The sequence below is a fragment of the Hipposideros armiger genome, unplaced genomic scaffold (genome assembly GCF_001890085.2).
Source record: "Hipposideros armiger isolate ML-2016 unplaced genomic scaffold, ASM189008v1 scaffold_114, whole genome shotgun sequence".
NCBI lineage: Eukaryota > Metazoa > Chordata > Mammalia > Chiroptera > Hipposideridae > Hipposideros > Hipposideros armiger.
In genome coordinates this window covers 349,933-377,831 of record NW_017731464.1, presented here as the reverse complement: position 1 = coordinate 377,831, position 27,899 = coordinate 349,933, and the positions used below count along the sequence as shown (strand labels likewise).

The 27,899-nt window shown below is 36.5% G+C and overlaps 1 protein-coding gene and 2 pseudogenes across 2 annotated transcripts in view; 1 reads left to right on the top strand and 2 right to left on the bottom strand.

Moving 5' to 3' along the window:
• The window catches only part of EXOC6B (exocyst complex component 6B), a 629,444-nt gene that overhangs the window by 549,180 nt on the left and 52,365 nt on the right, over positions 1 to 27,899 (bottom strand). Inside the window, exons 1-2 of one of the 2 annotated variants that reach the window (XM_019647640.1) lie at positions 18,594 to 18,645; positions 2,249 to 2,414 (exon numbers count right to left, since the gene is read on the bottom strand). In XM_019647640.1, coding sequence (XP_019503185.1) covers positions 2,249 to 2,414; positions 18,594 to 18,619 — 192 coding nt within the window. In that variant the 5' untranslated portion in view covers positions 18,620 to 18,645. Of the gene's footprint in view, positions 1 to 2,248; positions 2,415 to 18,593; positions 18,646 to 27,899 lie in introns of those variants that run through there. The other variant, XM_019647639.1, reaches the window with a different exon arrangement.
• LOC109385379 (LIM domain transcription factor LMO4 pseudogene) lies at positions 3,231 to 4,145 on the top strand (annotated as a pseudogene).
• Positions 17,031 to 17,729, bottom strand: LOC109385403 (peptidyl-prolyl cis-trans isomerase A pseudogene; annotated as a pseudogene).

The window sequence follows — 27,899 nt, the reverse complement described above, 5'->3', positions numbered from 1 at the left end:
CGGTGACTGATCTGCCTCGCCTGGGAAGAGCACAATGATGGTGCCAACTTGGGCCAGTGAAGCAACGTCCTCCACAACTAGACTGAAGAACAAAACAATAGCAACTTGTCTGTTCCCCTTCCCTCAATTCCCCAGCACTGTTCCCATCCCCCCAATACCCCAATAAAAAAAAAATCTTTAAAAAAAAAAAAACTACTCTTCTCAAAGGTTGTAACTACACTCCAACGAGGCATTCCCTCACTGAATGGTATCATCTCCAATCTTAAATATTATATTTTTCATCTTTGTCGTTTTACTAGATGGCACATTATTCTCCAAATTTGCATTCCTTTATTTCTAAATTATAGAAATCCCTGTATTTCTTGTGTACACTGTATATTAATGTGTATTTCTCAGTTTTCTATTAGTGTTCATATTTTGCTATTAATTTACAAAGACTTTTTATATGTTAGGATCCCAATTATTTGTGTATATTTGCAAATATTTTTTATTTGTTATTTATCTTTTAATTTTTAACCTGTATGTAGAAAAGATTCTTCATTTTAATGTTCTCATATCTATCAAGTTTTTTCTTTCTGGCTTACGAATTGTGTTTAGAAATGTATTCCTTGCTCTCAAAATCACATAAACATTCATCTATATTTTCTACCAGTTACTTTATGGTTTTATTTTTCACATTTAACGCTTTAGTTCATCTGAAATTAATGTTAGTATGTTGAATGAGGAAGGGATCTGACTTAATTTCAATTAAACTAGTTAAGCATTAAAGGCTATTAACAACAAATCAGAAGAGTTGTTATTTTTTGAGAGGAGGGTGGAAGAAGCATCTCAGAAGGTAAAGACGAGAGCTTTAATTGTGTGGTAATATTATATTTCTTAAGACGGTTGGAGAGTTGTTGTATAGATCCATAAACGCTTATTTGAAACCTTGGGACCCACTATGTTCCGGACTTCAGAATTTTGGAGATTTGATAAAGATAATATGGTACATATTGTACATTGTATAACCAGTGGGTACTAGGACAGTATCCCACAATCAAGCATATTAACATTTCTGAAGCAAAATACAAAAATGCATATTAAATAAAATATATTAAGAAGTTTGATAACTTCATGTCTGTACACATTGGATTCTGCAGTCAAATTAGCTTTTAAATCACTATACCTTTAAAACATAATTTCACATCTAATAGCCCACTTCTCCCTCAATAAAATTGTTTCTTTGCTTTTCTTACCAATGTATTCTTTTATATGAATTTTACACTCACTGTCAAGTTCACCCCATGCCCCAGGAAAATTCTTTCGGGGTTTTAATTCAAATTCTAAAAAGACCAAAATTAAAAAACAAAGAAAGAGAAAAAAAAAGAAAGAAAGAAATTAGAAGTATAAGGACTGGAAAGAAGGAAATAAAGCTGTTATTATTTGCAGATCGTACAAGTATTTATACAGAAAACAAAAAAAAATATCTAAGTACAAATTATTAGCAATACAAGAGTTTAGTGAAGTGGTTAAATTTAAGATCAACAAGTAAAGTCAGTTAGCCAAGATAAGTTAATTTGCCATGCCAGGGACCAGACTAATATGGCAAGCCTCTTTCCTGAACTTGAATCTGTCATATCAAGAAAGAACCTTCCTGCTTTGGTAGAACACACTCCACAACTATCACTGATCTTTTCCTCTGGCTTAGGATGCCATCCTGCAGAGACTTCTACAGCCATGCCCTGAAAAAGCCACCCTACAGTGATGGCTTTTATCGAGCAAAGAAGTAGATGGATGACATGAAGAGTCAACAGAGCTTCTGTATGAAAGAAACTATACTGATTCTTTTTGGTTCTCACCCACATGTAGTTATCGCAAATAAATTATACTTAAAAAGTATTTTTTTTGGCTAAAAACCATAATCCCAACTATCTATGTTTGAGTACAAATTCCTTTCTTACTACACAAACATCTTGACTACAAACATATAACCTGCAATGTACTCTCTATCCCTTTAATGCTGATCAAAACCCCAGTACAGGGGTGACCAGTTAGCTCAGTTGGCTAGAACGTGGTGTTGATAACACCAAGGTGGCCGGTTCGATCCCCACATGGGCCACTGTGAGCTGCACTCTCCTTAAAAGAGTCAACTATGCTATTGTAGCATGAAAGCAATGTGTAATCAATGACCATGGCTGTTCCCCAATAAAATGTATTAAAAAAAAAAACAGTACAGGACAGAGAAACCAATCTCTCTGAGTCTCCTTACTTTGAGTTTCTGGGCTTCTCCTCTCACTTTCAGCAATTCAGTTATAGAGTCTACAAAGCCCTGGTAATGGAAGTTGCACATTTTCTCAATTTCTCGGTCATGGTTGCGGATGCGAGTTTCAAGCTTCTCCATGAATCGTCCATGTTCCTCACCATCATAGACGGACCTTTAAAAAAATGACATGAAGATTACACCAGATTTACTTTTAAGAAATAGAAAAAGAATTACCAACCCAGAAGCAAACTTATTTGGAAATCAGATATTAAAATACATAAACCACAGAGCAATCTGATTGTATTAATATTGCCCCCATGCAAGATGACTATTTAGGAAAACCCAAAATTTTGCTTCTTTATTCATTCAAATATATTTAAGCATTTGACAGTATTCATCGTAGACTTCTCATCATAAAATCAAAGGACTAAATTACAAGTCCTTTTACCTTTCTTTCTCAATTAATCTAGAAAAACTCAATTTTGGATAAAAACAACTCACATTACTCCATGACTATACCCAACAAGCTGACACTACTGGAAAAAAATCACATAGCTGTATCAGTTAGACTCAGTTCAGCTACACAACTACAAATCTAAACTTGGGCACAATAAATAGGGCTGGATAACACTACTAAATCTGTCTACCACCCCCCACCACCACCATTACCATAAAAAAATCACTTTGTATTCTCCAAAATAACTATGTGTAAAAACCTTACCTTCTCCTCACTCTCAGCTACTGACCACAGAAACTATTTCCTCTTCTCTCACTAAAATCAACCAACCTATTTACATCTGTAACTCCTACCCTGTTCACCCTTCAGTAACAATGGAAAAAGTATTTCAAGTTCTTATCTACAGTCAATCCTTGTTGTCTCAAGAACTTTACTCCTGCAATTATTGCCTTTTATCCCTCCCCTGCATCATATATTTCTCCCATTCTACTAAATCATCCAGATGGGTATATATGCATGGCTTTAAGAAACATGTCCTTATCTACACATTTCCCTCCAGGTACTGTCTCACTTCCCCTTTCAAAGGAAAGGTCAAGAAAGGTTTCCATGTAAAGACACCAACATTCCTTGCCATTTGGAGAAGAGGAATAACCACTGAAAGCAGATACTACTCAATATTAGGTAACTCTTGGTTTCCAATTCAGTTATATCTTGAACCAGTAATATTTCTAAGTAGCAGTCTACTGCCTTCTTACTGTGCAAAACTTTTCATTTTTTTTCCCTCCAAAGATCTACATTCACAAGACAAAAGACAACCTCAAGAAGACAATTCCACAGTTAAGAAATTTATAACTTGTGTTAATAATGACTCCCTAGCACCTTGGAAGCCTAGTGGTTTCCCTCACATATCGCCACCACAGCCTCTCAATATTACAATACAGGGAACAGCAGGTCCTGGTGAATCTGGGCAGCAGCCGCCCTGGGTGACTGTTGGCTCCCTCACCAGGAAGCGCTGCGCAGACTTTTGGGGACAAGACTGCGGTCGTATCTCTGCGCTGTGTCACCGCCAGCTACTGGCACAGCCGCTGTCTCCCGTGCTCCTGCCGCCAGGTGCATCTGGGCAACATCGGCACGTCCTGTTACACCAGGAGTGGCAACATCCTTTGCAGAAATGACTACATTACGTTATCTGGGAATAGCGGGAAATGCAGTGCGTGTGGACAGTCATTCCTGCAAACAAACTTGTCATGAAGGCTTGAGGCAATTGTGTTATCATCTTAAGTGTTTGACAGGCTCTATCTGCCAGAATTGCCTGATCCCAGAAGACTGACAGTTTCACCACAGCAACGGCAGTTTATTTTGTTAACAGGATAGACCTGCAGCTCTCATCAAGGGCCACTGAATTCACTTCAGAGCGATCCACTACCGCCAGACCAAGTCTGCTAAAAGGTCAGAGTAAAGCAGGATGCATGCCTTCAGCTCGGACTGTGTTCATCACAGGTGGATCCCATGTGTCCTCAGCAGACAAGTCACCTTTGTAGGTAGCACCAGTGCCAGCTCCGTGCCACTGCACCTTCTTTAGTCTTGATTACCCTTCCTGCATTTATTGGTGTGTTTAAAGGACTAAATATGAACATGAAGGACTCCATGAACCTGGGCTAGTGGGAGGCTGTAGAGAAAATGAAAAGGTCCACCGGAGGCCATCTGGGGGGTGGGGGGCACAGCTTGGGAGGAGGGCAATAACTGATGAGGCTAATTAAAAGAAGCATTCAGATCTGCTTTCCACCCTCATTAACAATTAGCAGGACACTGGCCAGCCTCTGTACCCTGTATTTTACTTTAACAGTATTCTACTTGCTCTTTATATTTTTATGCGTCATACGGAAATGTGTTTGAATCAAAACTGAACATGAGATAAAAGAAAGACATGTGGCTTTTGTGATATTCTATCAAACAGTTTTATTGTATCTTTGTAACATACAATGTATGTATGCATGTAAGTGTTTTCATCCTAATGCTGCTACTCCCATGATGAAGGGGAAAAAAAATTTTTTTTAATCAGGTTCATAGCAGCTACTGTGTAGAAATATCACCCTCATTCTAATTTGCTGAATGAAGAAAAAAATTTTTCCTCGTGATATTTTATTTGTGATATTTTCAGAGACATTTGCTCTAGCATAGTATATTTAAATAATAAAAACTTAAAAGGAAAAAAGAAAATAATGACTCCCTAACTCCCTGAAGTTCCTATAAAAAAAATATATAAATACAAGAAAGGAAACATGGATTTTAGCTGCCTGACTGTGTGGCCTTGGCTTTAGCAATGTAATTAGCTCTGAGTCTTTGGTCAACTCAGTTCATCTCTCCACCCTCAGCCTTCTCATTTAGAAAATAGGAAGCAATCAATTACATATTCTCTGAAGTATCAGCCCAGCTCTCAATCTCTACAATTTACTTCCACTTTCAAGTTGAGTCAATAATAAGGTAAAGATCACACATTTTCAGAATAGGGTAAACAGGTTGTTTAAAACTAGTTAATGAATTTTCTATACCTTGTCACTTGCCCTTACCTGTTTCTCCTATCTTACAGCCTTTATGATTCTAATATCCTCTTTAATTATAACAGTACTGAATAACATAAAACGTTTATAGTGCATCCCCCAACTATCTTGAGAATTTTTTAAAGTTAGAATAAAATGTAAAACTCAAATATTTAAAACAGGAGTTTGGGACTATATTTAATAAACTTGTGTCCCATGGCTATGCATCAGGAAATCCACGATTTCCAGATTTTATGTACATTTTGTGCACATAAGCAGAAGCACATACATGTAATTTTAACAGAAATTGATCCATAGTTTCCATCTGTTTATCCAAGAGGTTAAAAACCACCGATTTAAAGGTTTTGTTTCTACTTGTCTACCATAGGAAAAGGCAATTATAGGTCACTACCTAACAGTTCACCTTGAATCAGCATTTCAAGTATATACTCAGCCTTAGTGCAAACTACTAGAACAACTATCATATAAAAAATGCTAAAAATAAAAATAAACAAGTCTGAAATTCTGGAAAGGTCATAGACCCACTGAAGTTTAATCTAATACTGCTTGTCAACATTGTACTTGAACAAAGAGTAGTTCCCCCGCCCCCCCTCCATGATTTAAACTAGAGAAAGACTGCCATCTAGTGATGGCCCATTTCTAACATTCTCTGAAATTTAAACTTGATGTGGCCGAGAAATAGAGGCTGCTTTAAAATCAGAAAATTATATTCTGTACTATCTGCTGGCAAATGACTTTAATTAGTTATTAAATTATCTTATATAAAGTGCTCTAATGTTTAAATTTCCATTTCTAATAGAAAGCAGGATCTGAAGAACAAAGTCATGCTTTTGACACATCCAGGTGTGCCACAATTAAACAAGACTATGAAACAAACTGCACCACTGTTTACTTATTTGTGATACTTCAAAGAATATCCTAGTACCGAGTAAAAGGTAAATGAGAAGAAATGCTTGGAAATTAACAATTTTTTGTGGATTATATTTTAACTCAACGACATCAATGTTATGTAAAATCTAATTTCCAAATACTATCAAACTACAGGTTTTTGCAAAATGTAAAATGTTTTATCCTAATGTCTATAGCTGATGCATACTTCTGAATATCCTACCTAGATTTCAGGTGCATATTAAGAGATTTTAACTTATAAAACGGCATCTCAAGAATTCAACAAATATTTATCATTCACCTGTACTAAACCATTATAGGATTACAGTATAGAACTTACTAGAGCCTACATCAGTCAGCTCAAATCTGTTTGTCAGAAGAGAAAAATAAATATTATGAGCATGTTATCTCACTTAAACCCTATGCATCTTATAAATTATACATTATCCCCATTTTATAAACAAGGAACCTGAAACCCAAGATTAAGTAACCTACCTAACAAATTCATACAACTAGAAAGTGTCCTCTGCAGTACATCAGTCCATGTCCTTTTAAAACAAGGAAAGCAAGGAAGTCACATGGACCCCTAAAACATTAGAGTTGAAAGAGGTCTCAACGATGAGATATAAAGCTCTTATTGTACAATGGAGGAAACTGAGGCCAAGAAAAGTTAAATGCCTTAATTAAAATTACATTGCTTATTACTGATACATCTGGGTCTAACTCCCAAAGAAAACACAATTAGGAAAAACTAATGTAATATGAAGCCCGACACAAAGTTAAGTGGTTTAGAGAGAGAGAGAGAGAGAGAGAGAGAGAGAGAGAGAGAGAGAAAGACAGAGAGAGAGAGAAAGACAGAGAGAGACTTCTACTTCAAGATGAGTCTGCTGCTTATTAGTTATGCCTCCACAACAGCCGTTCCATTCTTCTTCCCATTGGAAGATCCCCAGTTTGCTCTGGTATTTCACCTTCCCATCCAGCACAGGGGTAAATACTAATCTGTAAACCAGTCATGGTAATTCTATTCCCTTTGTCGGTGACCAGTTAACAGGTGACACAACTCTCACTGATTCAGAAGCAAAGGGAAGTCTGGAGAGGATCCAAGAAATGGTTTTCCTTCCTGAAGGATGCAGGAAAAGAAGCTGCTTTTTCTACTTTGGACATCGTTCTGTATGATGCTTGGGGGTGCAGCAACCATACTAATATGAGAGGAGAGATTGCCAATAATCTGAGGATGGCACAATGAAAAGATGGGACACACCTGGGTCCTTCATGATGAACCAATCCTTACACACAGTCCGATCTCCAGACTTCATATTGTGAGCGTTAATGAATTTCCTATTTTAAGAGAAATTTCCTATTTCCACTTTCCAACGATATTCTGCTACTTGCAAAGGAAAGTATCCTAAATGCAAAACATTGTTCAGGCTTCAATGATAGCAGACAAATCAAAGACACAACCAACAGCAAAGTCTACACAATGCTAAGGAATACTGTTCCCAGGACGTACTACACTGTTCATCTTTTTTTCCAGTTTAGTTAAGAGTTATCTCCCATTCACTCTTCAAGTCTTAGCTTATACCTAACTTTTTCTGGGAAACCTTCTCCAGTCACATAGACTTTGTTATGTGCTCCATCATCTGCCATCACAGAGTTTATTAAATGATATTCTGATCGCCCATTCACTTGTCAATGTCCCCATGCTAGAACATTAATCTTCTTGTGAGTACACGCTGTGTCTTGCCCATTTTATTTCCAGCGTTTAGCACAGAGCCTGGCACAAGGGAGATGCTCCATGTATAATGAAGATGGAGAAAGAGAAGGGTAGGAGACTAAATAATGTGGGTTTGTGATTGTCTCAAAGGTGAATGCAAAAGAGAATCACATCAAACAAAGTTTCTCTATTGAGATGTTTTCAGAACCAAGTAGAACTTCAGGATACAAAAGACTGAACAATTTGCTTTTTGTTTTTGATTAACCCAAGAAAAAAATTCCAGAGTTTACTGTAGTCTTTTCTTTTTCATATATGTGTTTTTTAACTTCTGTCATGGTTTTAGTCCTGAAACATTTTCTTTTCATTAAGCTCCAGAAAAGCATCATCGGTATTTTTGTTTATTCCAAAAGTTAAAAATAAAGTAGAAAAACAGACTTGAGCATGACATTGAAAGAGAAACTGCAGGAGGTCAATAGAAGTTTAAAGTCCCTTCCCTTCCTTACTTTGGATTGTCTGTCAATGTAATTCAGACTTACTACGCTAATTTGGATTCTCTGAAGGCATAAAAGTGAAAGTAGATCGCTGTATATCATTATCAATGATATGGGAAGCATATGCTAGTTAATTACGTCTAAGCTGTAGACGATAGCCAAATGTTCTTCTGCTCCCACAGGAGATCAAATACATTCAAATCCTTTTTCACCCTTGCAGATACCAAGATAGCCCATGCAACCAAAATAATGCTGTGCTGGAGACCTCCCTCAACACAGAAAGGGCCCCCACACTTCCATGAGGGCTATTTTCAGAGGGATTAAAAACAGGGTGGAGAAGTTTCAACTAGCACCTAGCCAAAGAGCCTACTAAAAGCCTGGTATTAAGGGCCGGCTGAGTGGCTCAGTTGGTTAAGAGCTCGCTCAAGAGTTTGAGCTCTGAGCAACAGCGGTTCGAGTCAGCCCGAGCTGAGCAGCCGTGAGCTGCCAACAGGTGGCGGGATGGCTCAAAAAAAAAAAAAAAAAAAAGCCTGGTATTGGTTCAACATCACAGGAGAGTGAAGAAGGGGAACTTGTCACAAAATATCACTCAAATCAATAACAGACTATTAGAAAATAAACTAATGAAAGCAAGGAAACTCAAATTAAGAATATAGAGACTACCACAACTACTACCATGATAATGTCACACTGTTAGAACAATTAATCATCAGTAACTGAAGCTACAAAGGCACTGCAGGATATGCTAGTGGCTTCCTTTTGGCCTCTGTACCAATTTGTACTAAGGGCAAAAAGATTCACTCCACTGCAGTTTTCAGCGGTGGTTGTGAAATATGGCAGCTAGAAGTTGGGTTACAGATGTGGCTGCCAAATAAAAATAATCTATCTACAGCCTAACAATTCCATTGACTCTAACCTGGGAAACTGCAGAAAACAGAGTAGGAATATAGTTGGTATATACAGGGTTATAATTAACATTGGTAGATTAGCTCCAGTTTCACTGCATGGAATTCAAAGTGTCAAACTTAACACTTAAAGATGCGAAGTTGGAACTAAATGAAACTACTAATTCACTTAATATACCACCATCAGAATGAGCTGAAAGTAGGTAGGGTATGTTGGTAAATGCTTCAAGATCCTTTACAAAAGATATTAAGTACTTAATTAAATAAATACTCCAAAGAGTTATGTAAGTATTTAAAAAGACTGCATCCTAACGGAAGAAATGCTTCAGAGTCTCCACATTTAAAATTATTATTATGGTTCCAGTGTCAGAGATCATAATACAGAAAAACAACCAGTGGGGGCGCATACTGGAAACACTTAAGTAAACAGTCCTGGTCTCCTTATACGTGTAGATTTAATGTGGGCTTAACAATATAGTCCAACCAAGTTCCACAGAATCACTAAATCCAACTATAATAAATTTAAGTGAAGTCATGTATGTATGTTGCGTATAATATATATGTAAATACTTATGTATACATATGTATATGTATATGTGTATTATAGTATATATGCTATATATTTATACATGTATATGTGTGTGTGATAATACACACATACGCACAAAATACACACACACATACACCCACACAGACTTTTCTGATTTTCTGAGAAAGAACCAGACTTGCCAACGTCACCATTCAATTCCTGGTCGACATTTTCATCCACAAGTGGTTGTTTACTGACCCTTCCTGGTCAAAAGTAGCCACAATTTAAAACTTCTTAAGTCTATAAGCAATGAAGATGCTGAAAGAAGTATTGATAAAGGTATCACAATAATTTCCATCCAAAAAAATGATGGGAGAACAAAGTAGGCAAAATGCGATGAAGTTTCATGAACAATATGGAAGACTGGATATAACATGAAAAATCTTTCTACTACTATAGAACTCCTAAAGCTGCTGGGTTAATAAGCTTCTCAATCTTTGTAAATGTATGGCTAAGCAAAAAAAGAAGATACGGAAAATCTCCAGAGGCTAAAACAAAACTTGAATGGGAAACCAGATTCTACCAATCCTCTGTAACCTAATGTTTCCATTTTATAGCCATATAAAGAACAAGAGACAAGGCGGAGGGCCCACAAAAGGTCCAATCAGAGGCCTCCAAATGAATAAAGCCAAGATACCCAAGGGCCACACCCTAAGTGAAAGATAAAAGTAGAAAAACTCTTCCCCATAAAGGGAGACTGCACGAAAACTTAACCTGTCTGGTACTTTGGTACTCGGCTTTTTTTTTTTTGGGGGGGGGGGGCCACCAGAGGGGAGGGAGGTTCCCATGGTAATGTGAAGGCCCAAGCTGGCCTTCACACAGAAGGGGGCGGGGGGTCATATTCATAATATTAATACTATCTGTGTGGTGGGAGATACCTCAAATTGAGAATTTATTTTAAAAGTAGTCCCAGTCTGGTTGTTAGTGTCCCCGAAGGCCAATCTTCTCTAGAGGACAACACTTTAACCCATACTTCAAAAATTCTCACAAATAACACTGCTCTGAGCTGGAACTCAAGTATCAAGAACCATAAAACACACAAGGAAACAAAACATATTAAACAAGAATCAAAAGAAACACAAATAACAAAATCAGATGTGCAAAGGCTTAAAATAAATATGTGTAAGTTAAAAATAAACGTCTAATATATTTAAAGAAATATGAGAAAATTACAGAAAAATAAAAAAATAGACAAACTAAAGAAGATATATAGAACTTTTATGATGAAAACTATAATATTCAATATTTAACATTTAATAAATTGGAAAAGACAATATCTAACTGTCCTTTCCTATGAGGTATATATAAAACTCATACAAAATGCAGCAGAGAGAGACAAAAGATGGAAAATGTCTTAGTCTGCTCAGGCTGCAGTAACAAAATACCACTAACTTGGTATTATAAACAACAGAAATTTATTTCTCACAGTCTGGAAGCTAGCAGTCCAAGATCAGGGTGCCAGCAGGGTCAGGTGAGGGTCCTCTTCTGGGTAGTCAACTTGTACCATCACATGGCAGAGGTGCAAGCGAGTTCTCTGGGACTTCTTGTAAGGGCACTAATGCTCTACATTAAGGCTCCACCCTCACGATCTCATCACCTCCCAAAGGTCCTAATGCCATCATCATGGAGGTGAGCATTTCAACATATGAATTTTGAGAGGACACAAATATTCAATCTAGAGCAGACAACATGAAAGAAAAGTTAAGAGTATGGAGAACATGATGAGTTTAATGGGAGTTGTGATTAGAAATAATAAACAGTTAATATTCAAAGAAACAAATGAGAATTTCCCAGAATTGAGAAAAGATACAGGAAGCTGTTATCCTTGAAATCAAAAGACAGACCTAAAAGCCAAAACCCAAAAGTAGTCTCCCAACATGGGAACGGCACTGTTTCATTAGATCTATCAGCATTTAGAGCTGGCTGCCTATTTATCCACTCTCTTCATGGCTTAACTTCAGTAGCATACAGAATCTTACACTGATGGAGCTAATTACACCAGTACGTGGACCCTTAGCACTGCCAAAACATCTGGTGTATCTTTCATCAACTCATTCCTCCACTACCTATAGTATCTATTCTAAACTGTTGCCATTGACTTTAGGATCCCATCCTTGATCCTGCAACTCTCTTTCACAACAAATGACTTTACCTTCTATTTCATAAAGAAAATTCAGTCTTATTAGGCATGAATCTTCTACATTTCCTGCATTCCAATACACAAGTCTATCTATATCTCTGTCTACCTTTACATGTGTGCCTTGCTATCTCAATGAAATAGATATTCCCACCTCAATATAATACTAATTCTATGTTGTAAAAATGTCATTTCTCCGTTATCCAGGAATATTACTCCATCAATATTTTTTTAATTTCTGTACTTTTAAATGTTTCATTTCAATTGACTTCTTCCTCTTAACAAAACATGTCCTCCTCTTTAAAAAAAAAAAAGTGGGGGCGGGGGGCCTTTTTCTTCTATTTTAAAAAGGTGCTATTAATATTAAGTTAAAATCTCTTTTCTGATAATTTTCCTTCTTGCATCCTTTTGCTCTCTTTTCTCCTTTCACAGTAAAGAATCTTAAAAGAGCAGTCTACACTCACGGTCTCCATTTCCTCAAATTGGACTTGCTCTTCAACCCACTATAACCTGTTTCTTACCCACATCACCCCAAAGAACGTATTTTTGCTAAGGTCAATAAAAAGTCTAATAACTGTCAAATCAAATATTCATTCTTCATTTACTTGACCTCCCTTTTCTATGTGCCACTGCTAACCATTCCCTCTTTCTTTAATCTCTACTCTCAGAGCTCCCAGTACATTCCCTTCTCAATCTCCAATAAGTCTTCCTTCTGGCCCTCAATACCGGCTTGGCCTTCACCTTCTCTCACTCTTCATACATACTCACTCGGAGATATCAGTTTTCACTGTTAATTAAATATCTCTGGTTCCCAAATCAATAAATAACCCCAGGGCATATCACTGTCAAATCCTAGAAACCTCAATATCTAACCACCATTCATCCTCAAAAACATCTCAAACTGTGCGTGTCAAAAGTTGAAATCATCAGCTTTCTACCCAAACCTACATTTCCCTCCTATATTCACCATCTCGAATGAAAGTACCACCTGCCACCCAGTTACCCAAACTAGAAGTACTCGTATGTAAGTTCACCTTGACTCCTCACTCCCCACCTGCCCCTCCCTCCAACTAATCAATCACCAAGACCTACCAATCCTACTTCCATGATGTCTCTTCTATGCTCTTCTTCCTCGCTCTCCTCCCCTGCCTTGGCATGTCCTCATTATCTCTCTTTTGAGCAACTCTTCTCACCTCTCCTTATTTCCCTTACAACCCATCTTGGATACTTCTTTCACAGTAATCTTCCTTAAATGAAACTGTGATCATGAAACACATATGAGGTATGATCAGAAAATACAAGGAATGTTTACATTTAATTAAAAAGTGATTACAGTAAAGGACATATTGCCATTAATCTCCCTCAAAATACTCCCCCTCACTTCAAACACACTTATTCCTTTGTTTCTGCCACTTTCTGAAGCAGTTCTGGAAGTCCTCTTTCACGAGTGTCTTTAGTTGCACTGCCGTGGCTGCCTCATGTCCTGGATCGATTTAAAATATTTTCCCTTCATGGTCATTTTGACTTTGGGGAAGAGCCAGAAGTCACACGGTGCAAGATCCAGTGAATAAGGTAGATGAGGACACACCATGTTTTTATTTGACAGAAACTGTCGTACCAGAATTGATGTGTGACATGGAGCCCTTCCATTGTGATAAAAAAATATGGTGAATGCTGCTGCTGAGTGCCATCCAACAGAAAGGTAGGGATCTTCAATACGGGAAACAGCACGTCAAACTTCAGTAAAAGTATGTGACAAGTTTCAACTTGTTCGGTAGAGTCAATCGGGTATAAGCTACGGTTGAGAGAAAGTGTGTTTTAAAGTGTTCCGTAAATCATCCTTCATCGTGACAATGCTCTGTGTCACACATCGCTTCTGGTATATGGTTTTTATTTCTGTTAAATAAAAACATTACAGTGTGTCCTCATCCACCTTATGCACTGGATCTGGTACCATGCGACTTCTGGCTCTTCCCCAAAGTCAAATGATTCAGGACATTGAGGCAGCCAACTAAAGACACTTACGAAAGAAGACTTCCAGAACTGCTTCAGAAAGTGGCAAAAACAATGGGATAAGTGTGTTCAAAGCAAGGGAGAGTATTTTGAGAGGGGGATTACGACAATGTGTCTTTTACTGTAATACATTTTTTTATTTAAACATTCACCATATTGTTTGATCACACCTTGTTCTCTCCCTCTCTCTCTCTCTCTCTCTCTCTCTCTCTCTCTCTCTCTCTCTCCACATGCACACACACACACACATACACACCACTTTAGGATTAAGCCCTGCCTCAGGTCAAGTCCAAAGTCCCTAGCACAGTATGAGACCCCTCCATGTACAGGTTTATCTCTGAATGTTCCCCACATTCACGCTACAGCTCTGCTTCAAGTTCTTTGAGTATACTATGTAGTCCCTCTGCCCAGAATCTCCTTATTATCATTTTGTCTGGCAAATTCCTACTCATCCTTCAATACTCCACTCAAAACTCCTTCTTTAAAAAACCTCCCTCCTTAGTACAACTATTATCAAGTGGTATAGAAGCTCTCCTCCTTACCGACAAGGTGGGACCTAAGAAACTGTTTACTAAACCATAGAGAGTTTAAGCTTGCACTCTCTGGAGGCATTAATAGCAACAGGACTGTGAGTACATTTGAATGTTCACATTGAAGGTTACTGCTTACTGATTGGCTGGTATTAGCCATCTTTTCCCAAAAGAGACCAATTTTATCTATAAAAAAAATCTGTTGCAGTATATAATAATGTACTTTTTTAAGAAGTATATTTAAAAATCTATTTTAAAAAATGAAGAAACAAAATCTGTTGAAGCACCTAGCCCTATCCTTGATAAGAAGTGATGCCGGATAAGTAGGCAGTCTCCTTAACAGCCATGGCATCCTCATTTACCACCTGGCCCTCATTTTGACACACTGCAAATTTGAACTGGCCTTGAACCTAAGAAACCATGTGCGATTTGAAGTAAATTTCACAAGAAATACTATCATCCCGTTTTGCCATAAAGTTCGTGAACAAATGCCTAGTAGTAGTATCTTAGAAATTAATGGGCACCACCACGAATAACATACACTGATGGAAGCTGAGTTCATACACTTTTGTTTTGAAAAGCTTGTTCATATTTTTTAAAGGGTACTGCTACACTGAGCACACTACACTGTAAAGACTTATTTACATATCTATCTCCCCTACAGGACCACTAGTTCCTTGAGGGTTTACTCCTGGAACAATGCCTGTATCCCACAGAGAAGGCATTATAAAGTGACAAAGGGCCGAAAGCTGTGCCCAAAAGTGTTTCAACATTAAAACTTTCTCCAAAGACAAGCACTAGAGTTAATAATAAACAGTCTTACTTAAAAAGCTAATTCATGTTCTAGCCGTGCAAACAATCTGTATTTCAGCTAAAATGCTAAACAGAAAAAGAAAGACTCAGAGGAAGAAAAGGAGGAACTTTGAAGGTTCAAGGAAATCTTCTGTAGAAGAGAAGTGTCTGGGAATAATTTATTTCCCTAGCTCTCCTCTAACCTCCTCTGGAAGCTAGGAGAAAGATGATGATTAAACTGCAACAAGACCTGCCTCTGAAGGGAACTGGTGTTTCTGGCCCTTGTTGCCAATAGAAGGGGGAGGGTGACAACAGTCCCTAAGGGCTTTTAGAAAAAATTGCTTCCAGGTGGAAATTTTTTATGGTACTGTGCAACCTGGAGCCATTTTTTGCTTTCCTTCTTAACTACTGATGATTAAACCATGGGCAATCAGGCCGCAATAATGGAAACAGATAGCTCCCAAACATCATAGTTATATGCTCCAAATTACCAAGCTAACTCTCAAAGGAGAGAAAAAATTTGTTGGCAAAGTCTTTTTTTTTTTTAAGGGGGAGGGTAGGGTAGAGTCTGTTAAACATTTGTGTTTGGTAGAACATAAAAGTAGTCAAGAACTCTGTATCATAATGATAAACATCAGTCTCGTACTAAGATTAGACACTGAAATATCCAGTCATGCAGATCTGAACAAGGGCAATGCTAAATGTCCTGTTATTGAGCAATTCTGCATTATTTAGACCTGGATTAAGTGTTCTATTAAAGAGTTATCACAGGGATATGCAGAGAAATCCCACCACACACCGTGTGGGACACAATTTATGATCATTGTTCTGAAAAAAGTTTGGGGTGTATGTCTGAGTTTGTAATGATGGCTCAAGAACATGGGGGAAAGTTATATAGAGTATCAATTCATAAGGAAAGCATAGAAAATTAGAGGCCAATCATTCAACTTCAACTACCAACTTCAGCAATTTCATCTAGGAAATTTTACTATGCCAATATCATCTAGAACAGTAAAGGATAAATCCAGCTCAAAATTGTAAAATAATATTAAAAGTAATAAGCATTTTTAAAATACGTACTGAGTCCTCTATTGAACATTTCATATACAGTAAGTCACTTATTGCTCAAAAATAATCCTCCTGAAGTAGTTATCACTATCATCATTTCACACATGAAGCCATCTTTCTGATATTGCCAGCACACAGAAACATTTTCCTTCCACAGGTTGCTATAATTACATCAAGGATAAAATGAAAGAAAAAGGATGGGGGATGGGCAGAGAGGAAGATGCAACAGAGGAAAATGAGGACAAGCGGGAGAGAGAGGAGAAAAACACCAAAGGAACACAAAAGGTAACATTTGCGTGATGTAATTGTGACTTTTTTCTTCCTATTTTTCTGTAACTGTGTATTTCATTTAAACATGTATGCTTTCACAATTGAAAAAAAATGTACTTAAGAGTCTAGAATTGTACCTGGTTTCATAGTAGATGCTCAATAAAATATTAATTGAAATAAAAATCAAACAAGAACATACACTTCAGGGTAACTGAGGGTATAATTTTTAATAAATTATCAAATAATCAAAGAAATGTAAAAAAAAAAATAGAATGAGAATTTCTTCTCACAAACTATCCCCTACAAACCCTAGAAGCAATTGCTACTAGTCAGAATTTTTAAAACTCAGTATCATTTTTTTATTGTTGTTGTTTAGCTTTTATTTCATAATCATAAACTTAACTCTGCAACCCAGCTAGACTTGGAGGGGGCAAGGAAAATATGGAACCCAATGAACTGCAGCAAGAGCACAAAAATTATGGGGTGTTCCGAGCAGATGGGACAGGGTGCTCTCCTGACTACAGACGGAATGGTCTGGTTAAGATAAAACCAATCAAATGCATCAGAGTTGTCTACAGTCAGCAATGGTGATCTTCTTGCTCATCTTGCCGTTTCTGGACCCAAAGTGCTCCATGGCTTCCACAATATTCATGCCGTCTTTCACCTTGCCAAAGACCACGTGCTTGCCATCCAACCACTCAGTCTTGGCCGTGCAGATTAAAAACTGAGAACCGTTTGTGTTGGATCCAGCATTTGCCATGGACAGGATGCCAGGACCTGTATACTTCAGGATGAAATTCTCATCATCAAACTTCTCCCCATAAGTGGACTTGCCACCTGTGCCGTTATGGAGTGTAAAGTCACCACCCTGGCACATAAATCCTGGAATTATTCTGTGAAAGCAGAAACCCTTATAACCAAATCCTTTCTCCCCAGTGCTCAGGGCACGGAAGTTTTCTGCTGTCTTTGGAACTTTGTCTGCAAACAGCTCGAAGGAGACGCAGCCCAAGGGCTCGCCATTGACATCGATGTCGAAGAACACGGTGGGGTTGACCATGGTTGAGCGCAGGGAAGTCCGGGCAGCAGCGTCTGGAAGGCCTCAGTATCTTTTCTATAGTCTAACCTTCTCTTGTTATTAATCATAATCTGAAAAATGAATTTAAAACATACATGTATTTGATACCCCCATTCTTAATTTGAAAACTGATGTAGCAGCTTCCTAGAGCCCTTCCAGTGCTACTATAAAGCTCCCCAATTAATGGTCTTTCATTATCCTTCAAATGGGAGAAGGAGAAGGGAGCCCCAATGGTTATTATGGTGGGACCTCTGATCTATTACTAAGTGATAAATCTGTGAACTGGAAAAGGCAGCCATTTTTCTGTTGTTCCCTATTTCAGTAACACAATGTACAAAGAATTCCCTACCAATACTATGAAGCTATTTACCAAAAAAAGATCATATTTTAGAAAAAAATAAATCAGGACGCACCCCTCCTCTCACACCATGAGTGCCATGTTTCCATTAGGAGTCAATAGTGTGTCTTTTTTCATAGAAGCACTTGTTTACAGAAGCACTTGTGTACAGACTAGATCACTTTAAAGATCCCTCTTTAATACAGAAATATACAGAAAAAAAGGAACCTTAGAGATAATCTTGCCCAAAGTCATAGACACAAGTTCAATTTTTTTCTAGCTCTCTCCCTCATGTACTTGTCCAGCTTCTGCCCAAACATCTCTAGTAAAAGGAGGCATGTAACAAGGCAACTAATCCCATTTCAACAACTGTTGCAAAGTTCTTACACAAAAATAAAATTTGCCTTCCTATAATTTTCACCATTTTTCAAAGGATCACTGAGAACAAGACCTTGATCCCTCCCTTCCCTTCTCCAGACTAAACAATCTCAACTTATTCAACTATTCCATATAAACAGCTTTACAATTCAGGTTGTGACCCTCTGGACATGTTCCAGTCGTCAGCATTCTTCTTACAGTGGAATGAAACAGGCGGTATAGCACAGTGGTCAGGAGCAAGGCTTCAGGGCCAAATTTCCTGGATTCAAGTCCGGGTTCTGCTACTTATTAATTGTGTGACCTTGGACAAGTTATAAAACTTCGTATTTCAGTCTCCACCTCTGTAACATGCAGCTAATAATAGCAACCACTTCAAACAGTGGTTGCGTGCAAATTAAATGGCATAATATAAGTAAATCAAAACAGTGCCTGGAAAACAGAAAGTATGTTGTATTAGCAATTTTACAATCAAGGATGGTCAAACTAGGAGAATAAGACATATCTCCCATAACTTTGTTACTCGGCTTCCATTAAAACAGCCTAACAATAGTGCTATAGAGATTCTGGCAGACGTATCATGCTGTATATTGAGCATAAAGATATATAAAATCTTCTAATTTGTTTTTATATATTGCTATACTCATTCAGTTATTATTCTGAATCTACAACTTATTACCAATTATAATTATTGTCCATTTTTCCAGTCCTCTGAGATCTTGCGAGACAATGATTTTGTCATTCAACCTTCCACTTCCATGTTTCCCTTTGTTAGATACAAGAATATTTCCCTCAAAGAAAACTCAGTATGGGGAAGGGCAGAAACCCAAGCTACTCTCTAGGATCTAAGAAAGGAGAACCCTGGAAAACACCATCATAGAAAACTGTGATATTTTCTAGTTCCATTTTAAGGGGGAAGAAGGGACCGACCATTAATCACATGAAGTCAAGTAGAGAGCTTGAAAAGTTAATGTTCAGTCTTTAAAAAGTCCAGGACACAGAAGTCACCAGCCCTACTTCCTTCAGCCAACATTCAGCCCCCCAACTGCGTCCAACTTGGAGAGAACTCTCCAGGAGCCAAAGCTTTTAATGTCCCTCCTTTTTGAAGGCACAGTGGAAACAATTCCCCAGAACAAAGGAGTTGCGTCAGCAAGCTCTCTGCTCTTTCAAATTGGAAGGACAGTTGATTCACACCATGTGTCAGAGAGAAACACCAGTTAGAACCAAGTGAGATAAATTTTAGGTCTCCTGAGCTGTTTAATATTAAACTGTAATAAGTCATCTTTACAGCAAATTATAAAAAATATATATTTTGTTTACCCTCCTCTGACACGCATGCTCCTTCCCTTGAAAAGAAATCCTAAGACAATTCATAATTCCAATGTCACACACGCCCCATCAAGAAATCATTTTCAAATGTTAGCTTTCAGAACCAATGATCTGGATCATACTCTCCAAAACAACGCCAGCCACGTCACCATCAGTCCTTGTCTACAGTCCTTTGTGTTCTGAGACAGGTTACTTCAGTAATGGTCATGGTCTTAGGTTAAATCAGTGCCTCACCGCTGTCATTAACTGTCTCTACATGGAGTCATTTTAGTGTCTACTCTAGTCAGTGATTTCACTTTATACCTAGACTGAGAAATCAAATATATGTTCAACTACATAAATGATACTAAAGTGATTTTCTTTTTAACACTGTGAAAGATAAAAATAAAATCTGAAACAACCTTGACCTACATGGATTTATTTGGGAAAACGGTCTTGAAACAATATAAAATTTGACAAAATAAAGGGTACTAAAACTCAAACCACAGAATTAAAATTGGGAAAAGACTAGTTTAACATGGTAAGAGACATCTTTCTGAAAAGAGAGGTTACTAAAACTGCATGACTGATTCAATATACAAAACTAAGAAATTACAATGGGTAACTGTGGAGAAAGTAAATTGCCTTCCTTTCAGAAATCACCCCACGATTAAAATGTGTTAGCTCTCTAGTCCACAGTTTCAGGTAGCCTTGAGGTACAGAGGAAACCCACGCGAGGGAAGGGGCCCTAACCATCACTACAGGCTCTTTGGAATCATGGAGGACTGCACCAGAAAGCACTGAGCCACAGGCAACCACAACCTGCCAAACTCAACCCTATTAGCCAGCTCTGTCCTGACTGTATTAAGGAACTCACTGCCACTCTATGCTCCTTATAAAGAAAAAACTGGGGGGGGGGGGGGGGCGCGGGCGGGGGCAAGGGCAAGTGTGGATAAACCTTCTCTTGGGGAAGAAAGTTTATCTAAAACCTCCGCAATTTTTTATCGCCATTCAGTCCAATATTACCAGGCATGCCAAGAGGGAGAATCACATGACTAAAAATCGCACTCTCCAGATGATCCAGATATTGAAGTTACCAGAAAAGAACTTTAAAATGGCTATGATTAATATGATAAGGGTAAATGAGATCAAATATATGGTGATAAAAGGAGAACTGACTCTGGGTGGTGAACACACAATGTGATATATAGATGATGTATTACAAAATTGTACACTTGAAACCTATGTAACTTTACTAACCAACCATTCTCACCCCAATAAACTTTAATAAAAAAAAGAAATAAAGACATCAGCATCAAGAAATCAAAGGGAAAAGATCAAGAATCTAGATGAAAAGCTGGAGAATTTCACCAACGCCTTAAAATCTGTTATTTAAAAATTGAAAAAAAATTCAGAACTGAAAAATGCAATTCTTAAAATTAAGAACTCCATAGGTAGCTTATCATCAAGAGTATTAGTGAGTATAAATCAATAAAAAATATCCAGATTGAAACATAAAGAGGAAAGCAAAAGCATGTAAAATACAGAAGAATTAAGGAATATAAAAATGAAACAGAGCCAAAAGGCCTAACACAGCAGTTCTCAAATGTTTTGGCCTAAGAATATTTTCATACTCTTAAAAAATAGTGAGGCCCCAAGAGCTTTTGTATATGTGGTTATATTTAGTGACATTTATCATATTAGAAATTAGAGCTGAAAAAAATTAAATATTCAAATACACAAACATACGTTACATTAGCCATTAAAATAATGTCTTTACATGTCATATAACCCCCCTGGTACTACACTATATTCTGCAAGAAAGTGAGAAAAAGTAGCAAATAACATCTTAGTGATATAATGAAAATTGTTTTGAATTTGTGACTCCACTGACAGGGGATTAATCTAGTCTTTCTGTAATGAGGCAGAAGCTATATAGACGTCAGAGTCAACTATTTCCCAAAACTAATAAAAGACATCGATCTATAGTTTCAAGCCCTACAAACACAAAGTAGGATAAATACAAAGAAAACTACATCTAACTATTATCACAGTATATCTGCAGAAAACCAAAAACAAAGGAGAGGATATTAAAGGAACAATATTAAGAGCTGACTTTGTAACAGAAAAGTACATGAACAATTGAATGATACCTAGAAGTGCTAAAAATAAATAAACTGCCAGCTTAGAATCCTAAAACTAGTAAAAAAATAAAAGTCCTTTTAAAAATTAAGGCAAGCAATGTAAAATGATGCATCACTATGGAAAAGTATGGTAGTCTACCAAAAAATAAAATCAAAAATAAAATTACCATATGATCCCGCAATTCCACTTCTGGGTATAAACACACACACAAAAAAAAAAAAAAAATTGAAACCAGAGACTCAAAGAAATACTTACACATCTATGTTCATGGCAGCATTATTCACAGGAACCAAAAGGAGGAAGCAACCCAAGTGTCCATCAACAGATGATGAAGAAACAAAATGTGGTACACATACAATGAACTATTATTCATCCTTAAAAAGAAAGGAAATTCTGACACATGCTACAACCTTGATGAACCTTGAAAACATTGTTAAATGAAATGAGCCAGTCTCAAAAGGACAAATACTATATGATTCCACTTATATGAAGTGACTAGAGTGATCAGATTCATACAGGCAGAAAGTAGAATGGCAGCTGCCAGGGGCAGGGGGGAGGGGAGAAGGGGGAGTTGTCGTTTAATGGGTACAGAGTTTTAGTACATGAGGCAAGTTCTGGAGATGGATGGTGATGGTTGTACAATAGTGTCAATGTGCTTAATGCCACTAGACTGTGCACTTAAAAATGGTTAGGGGCCGGCCGAGCGGCTCAGTTGGTTAAGAGCTCGCTCAAGAGTTTGAGCTCTGAGCAACAGCGGTTTGAGTCCAGCCCGAGCTGAGCTGCCAAAAGGTAGCAGGATGGCTCAGCTAAAAAAAAAAAAAAAAAGGTTAAAATAGTAAATTTTTTGTTATGTAAAATTTATTGTACCACAATTTCAAAATAATTAGGCATTTTCATACAAACAAAAAGATGAAAGACTGTATCAGTAGTAGGCTTGCACTGAAAGTAATGCTAAAGAGAGTTCATCACGCAAAAAGAAAGTAATTTCAGAATGATGCACAGAAATGTACGAGGAGAGGAAAATCAACCCAAAAAAGATAAAGATAAATGAATGCTGACTCTACAAAATAATAAGAATAATATCGTGTGGGCACTAAATGACATATAAAATTAAAATTCATGACAGCAATAGCTTAAGAGGTGGGAGAAGGTAAAGAAAAATAAAGTATTATATGCTCCAAACAGTGTCAAGGAAGTGATAAAAGTATTGACTTACATTACACTATAATCAGTCAAGGAGACATGTGTAATCCTTAGGATAACTCCTAAAGATTAGAAAAAGAGGAGGAACCAATGGACATCCAAAAAATACACCAGGAAAAGAAAATCCAGAAAGAATAGGACAAGCAATCCTAAAATTTATATGGAACCACAAAAGACTGCAAACAACCAAAGCAATCAATCTTAAGAGAAAAAAAACAAAGCTGGAGGCATCATGCTTTTTTATTTTAAACTATACTTTAAAGCTAGAGTAATCAAAACAGTATGGTATTTGGCATAAAAACAGACTCATAGATCAATGGGACAGAATAGAGAGCCCAGAAACAAACCCATGTATACATATATGGTCAATTAATTTACAACCAAGGAGCCAAGAATATACAATGGGAAAGAGACAGTCTCTTCAATATACAATGCTGAGAAAACAGGACTGCAACATGTAAAAGCATGAAACTGGACCACTGTCTTATACCATTAACAAAAATTAATTCAAAATAGAATAAAGACTTGAATGTTAAAACTTAAAACCATAAAACTCCTTGAAAAAAACATAGGTAGTGAGCTCTTTGACATCAATCTTGGTGATAATTTTTTTTTATTTGACACCAAAAACACAGGCAACAAAAGCAAAAATAACTAAGTGGAACTACATCAAACTAAAAAGCTTCTGCACAGCAAAGAAAACCATCAACAAAATGAAAAGGCAACCTAAAAATGGGAGAAAATATTTGCAAATCAAGAATCTGCTAAGAGGTTAATGTTCAAAATATATAAAGAACTCATACAAAAAAAAAATCTGGTTTTTAAAATGGGCAGAGAAACTGAATAGACGTTTTTCCAAAGAAGACATACCTATGGCCAACAGGTACATGAAAAGATGCTCAACATCATTAATCATCAGGGAAATGCAAATCAAAACCACAATGAGACATCACCTCACACCTGTTAGAAAGGCTCTTATCCAAAAGACAATAACTAACAGGTATTTGCAAAGATGAGGAGAAAACAGAACCCTTGTACACTGCTGGTGGGAATGCAAATTGGCGCAGCAACTATGCAAAACAGTATGGATGCTCCTCAAAAAACTAAATACAGAATTACCATAGGATCCAGCAATTCCACTTCTAGGTATTTATCCAAAGAAAACAAAAATACTAACTCAAAAAGACATCTGAGCCTCCATGTTCATTGCAGCATTATTTACAATAGCCAAGATAAGGAGACAATCTAAGTGTCCACTGATGAAAATAATGGATAAAGAAAATGCGCGCGCGCGCACACACACACACACACACACTCACACAATGGAATATTAGCCATAAAAAGAAGGAAACCTTGCCATTTGCAACAACATGGATTCACCTTGAGGGCATTATGCTAAGTGACAGAGAAAGGCAAATACCACATGATCTCAATCATATGTGGAATCTTTAAAATAAAAAAAGAAGAAAAAACAAGCTTACAGACAAAGAACAGATTGATTGTTGCCAGAGACAGGGTAGGGAGTGAGGGTTGATGAAATGGATGAAGGGGGTCAAAAGGTACAAACTTCCAGTTAAAAAATAAGTCATGAGGATGTAATATTGAGCATGGTGACTATAGTTAACACACTGTATTGCATATTTGAAAGTTGCTAAGAGAGTAGTAGATCTTAAAGGTCTCATTATAAGAAAAAAATTATAACTGTGTAGTGACAGATGTTAACTAGACTTATTTTGGTGATCATTTCACAATATATACAAATATTGAATCAATATGTTGTACATCTGAAACTAATACAATGTTGTTAGTCAACTGAACTACAATTTTTTTAAAAATTCAGCAGGATATCCACAATATCATTGAACACCAGAAGAGAAGATACTCAAGGAAATATAAGCCAAGAATTTTAGGTTCAACCAAGCTATCCTTTGAATATAAAGTCTACAGAGAATCCATTCTGCATATACAATAACTCAAAAATGATTGTTCATATAAATCCTTCTTAAAACAACTGCTAGGGAAGGAACTCAAACCAAACTAGATGACAAGAGAAACTTCTACAAAAAAGATCAGCAGTAACAAGTGAACATATTTAAGTGCAACTCAAGACAAAAACAAGATCAGATTAAAAATGACAAAATATGGTATATAAAAATAGCATGTGAAAATTATATAACTAATAAAAATAAGAGAGAAAAGACAAAGTAAAATAAGCTGATGGAATGCCTCGTATCTATAATAACTAGGAGTCAAACCTACACAAATCAAGTACAAGTCTACAATCCCTAATTTAAAATCCCTGGAGCAGAAATGTTTCATAATTCAGAATTACATAGATTTAAAAAAATAAATATAATATATATCTCATACATTATATGTGAGGTCTTCAGAAGCATTCTGTAATCAATCACATTAGTGTTTCTGCAGCAAAATGTAGGAATATTCACACAAGTGGTAAATATAAAGACTATCACTATCCCATGCCAACTCATGTTAGATTTTGTTTCCAAATTAATTTAGGCAGGTTTTGACCACAAATGGTTTCAGAGCCTTTGAGATTTTCAAATTGCAAATCTCAGAGATAATGGGGTAGAAGACTTCTAAGCATATTAAGACTATAGAGTAAAACACTAAGATGATATTAGTGACTGACATTTCGTAGCACAGGAAAAGAGAAAAGTATATTAATAAGTTTTACTGTTGATGTCAGATGAGGAACCAATAAATACTATCTTTAAAAACAAGAGAGAAAAGGGAATAAGAGGGGATTGAAGATACAATACAAACGACAAGAATAAAATACAATTTCTTTAAATTCAAAGAATAAAAGAGATGGTGAGATATGGCTTCACAGAGGTATCCTCCTCCATCCTCAAAACAAGATTCTTTTACTTGATACTAAGTTTTTTTTAAATGATGACTACCTGCTCTAAATTCCGAGGTTATTGTACTTGCAGAATAAATTGATGATAACAATAAAAGTCACTAGGGGGCAGCAGAGCATAAAAAGTGGAGCACAATTAAACACACCAATTAATATATAAAATCTGCTTCTAAGAGATTCATTATAGTCATAATTTTTTAAACTTTTATTTGGAAATAATTTCACATTTCACAAATAAACAGAGAACTCCTATATAGCCTTTATGAAGAATTCACCAATTTGTAACATTTTTGCCACACACACACACACACACACACACACACACACATATATGTACATGTTTATTTTTCTAAACCATTTGAGAATATGGTGTATACATTATGCCCTTAAAACTTCAGTGTGCATTTATTTCCTTACCTTTCTACAATATGCTTATCAAAATCAAGAAATTTACATGGATACAATTATAATCTAATCCACAATTATAATCTAATCCACAGTCAACTGTCCCAATAATGTTCTTTAGAGCATTTTCATTCCCCAGGGAGTACCCAGCCCAGTATCATGCACTACATTCAGTTACCATGCCTCTGCAGTTTCCACTCATCAAAACCAGTAGTTCTCAAACTTTAGACAAGAGGTTTTGTTTTCTTTTTTACATTTGTGCAAATAAATCTCTTTAATGTCTGGCTTAACAGAAGACATCTGGGTATTGTAACCAATTCTGCATTTAATCTGCTGCAATGTGTGGTTTGAGCTGCAATGTAAGAAAACCCAGCCTCACACCTATGTAGCTGGAAAAAGCACAGTGTTTTTAAACCCTTTCCAGATAATTTTATATACATACATACATACATACATACATACACACACACATTATATATATATATATATACTATACATGAATTTTTAATACAACCTCAAAACTCCATGAGTTTTCTATTAAAATCCATTGGTCTATCTTACACCTCAAATGAATTTTTTACCCATGTGTGATTTTATAACACCAGGCCTTGGTCATTTGAAAAATACTGGTTCACTGGGTTATGCAGGTCTTCCAAATGTTGACATATAACATTATACAATATCATAAGATTACATTCATTAATATCACTACCCAGTCTGCTAGACTTACCAAGGTGATCACTTCATAAGGTATATAAATGTCTAATCACTATGTTGTACACCTGAATCTATTTTATATAATACTGTATATCAACTGTAATATATATATATATATATATATATATATATATATATATATATATCACCACCCAGTCTCGTGAGAAAAGTCTGTAAGTATTGGCAATCTTTAGGAAGGCAATAGACCCCATCTGCAAAAAATATAAACCGGCAGCAACAGTAAATCCCACGTAAGTAATGTAAATAATAAATCAGTCATTCTGTAGAACACAATAATAAAGGTGGACTTAAAACCTAATCATAATAAACAATATTACAATATCACTATACAGCAGAATGGCTAAAATAAAAAACAGTGATACCACCAAATGCTGGCGAGGAAGCAAAAAAACTAGATACATTACTGGTGAGAATTTAAAACGGTAGCCACTCAGGAAAATATATTTTTTTTAACTTTTTCTTTAAAAACTAAACATATACTTATCCAGCAACTGCACTCTTAGGTACTTATTCCAGACAAATGATGAGTTATGTTGACCAAAAAAAATTTTTTAATCTATATATAAATGTACATAGCAGTTTTATCCATAATAGCCAATGGAAGGTTCTTTCTCTGCTTAACACCAAGTACTTGGTGTCTTTACCAACACCAATTCATTCTCTGATGATTCTCTGACACCAAGGTAGTGCCCTACAATTCAATTTAATTTCAATACTAACTACTGGAGTTAATGTCAGGCCCCACAAGTTAAGGGCTCAGTCCCACAAGACT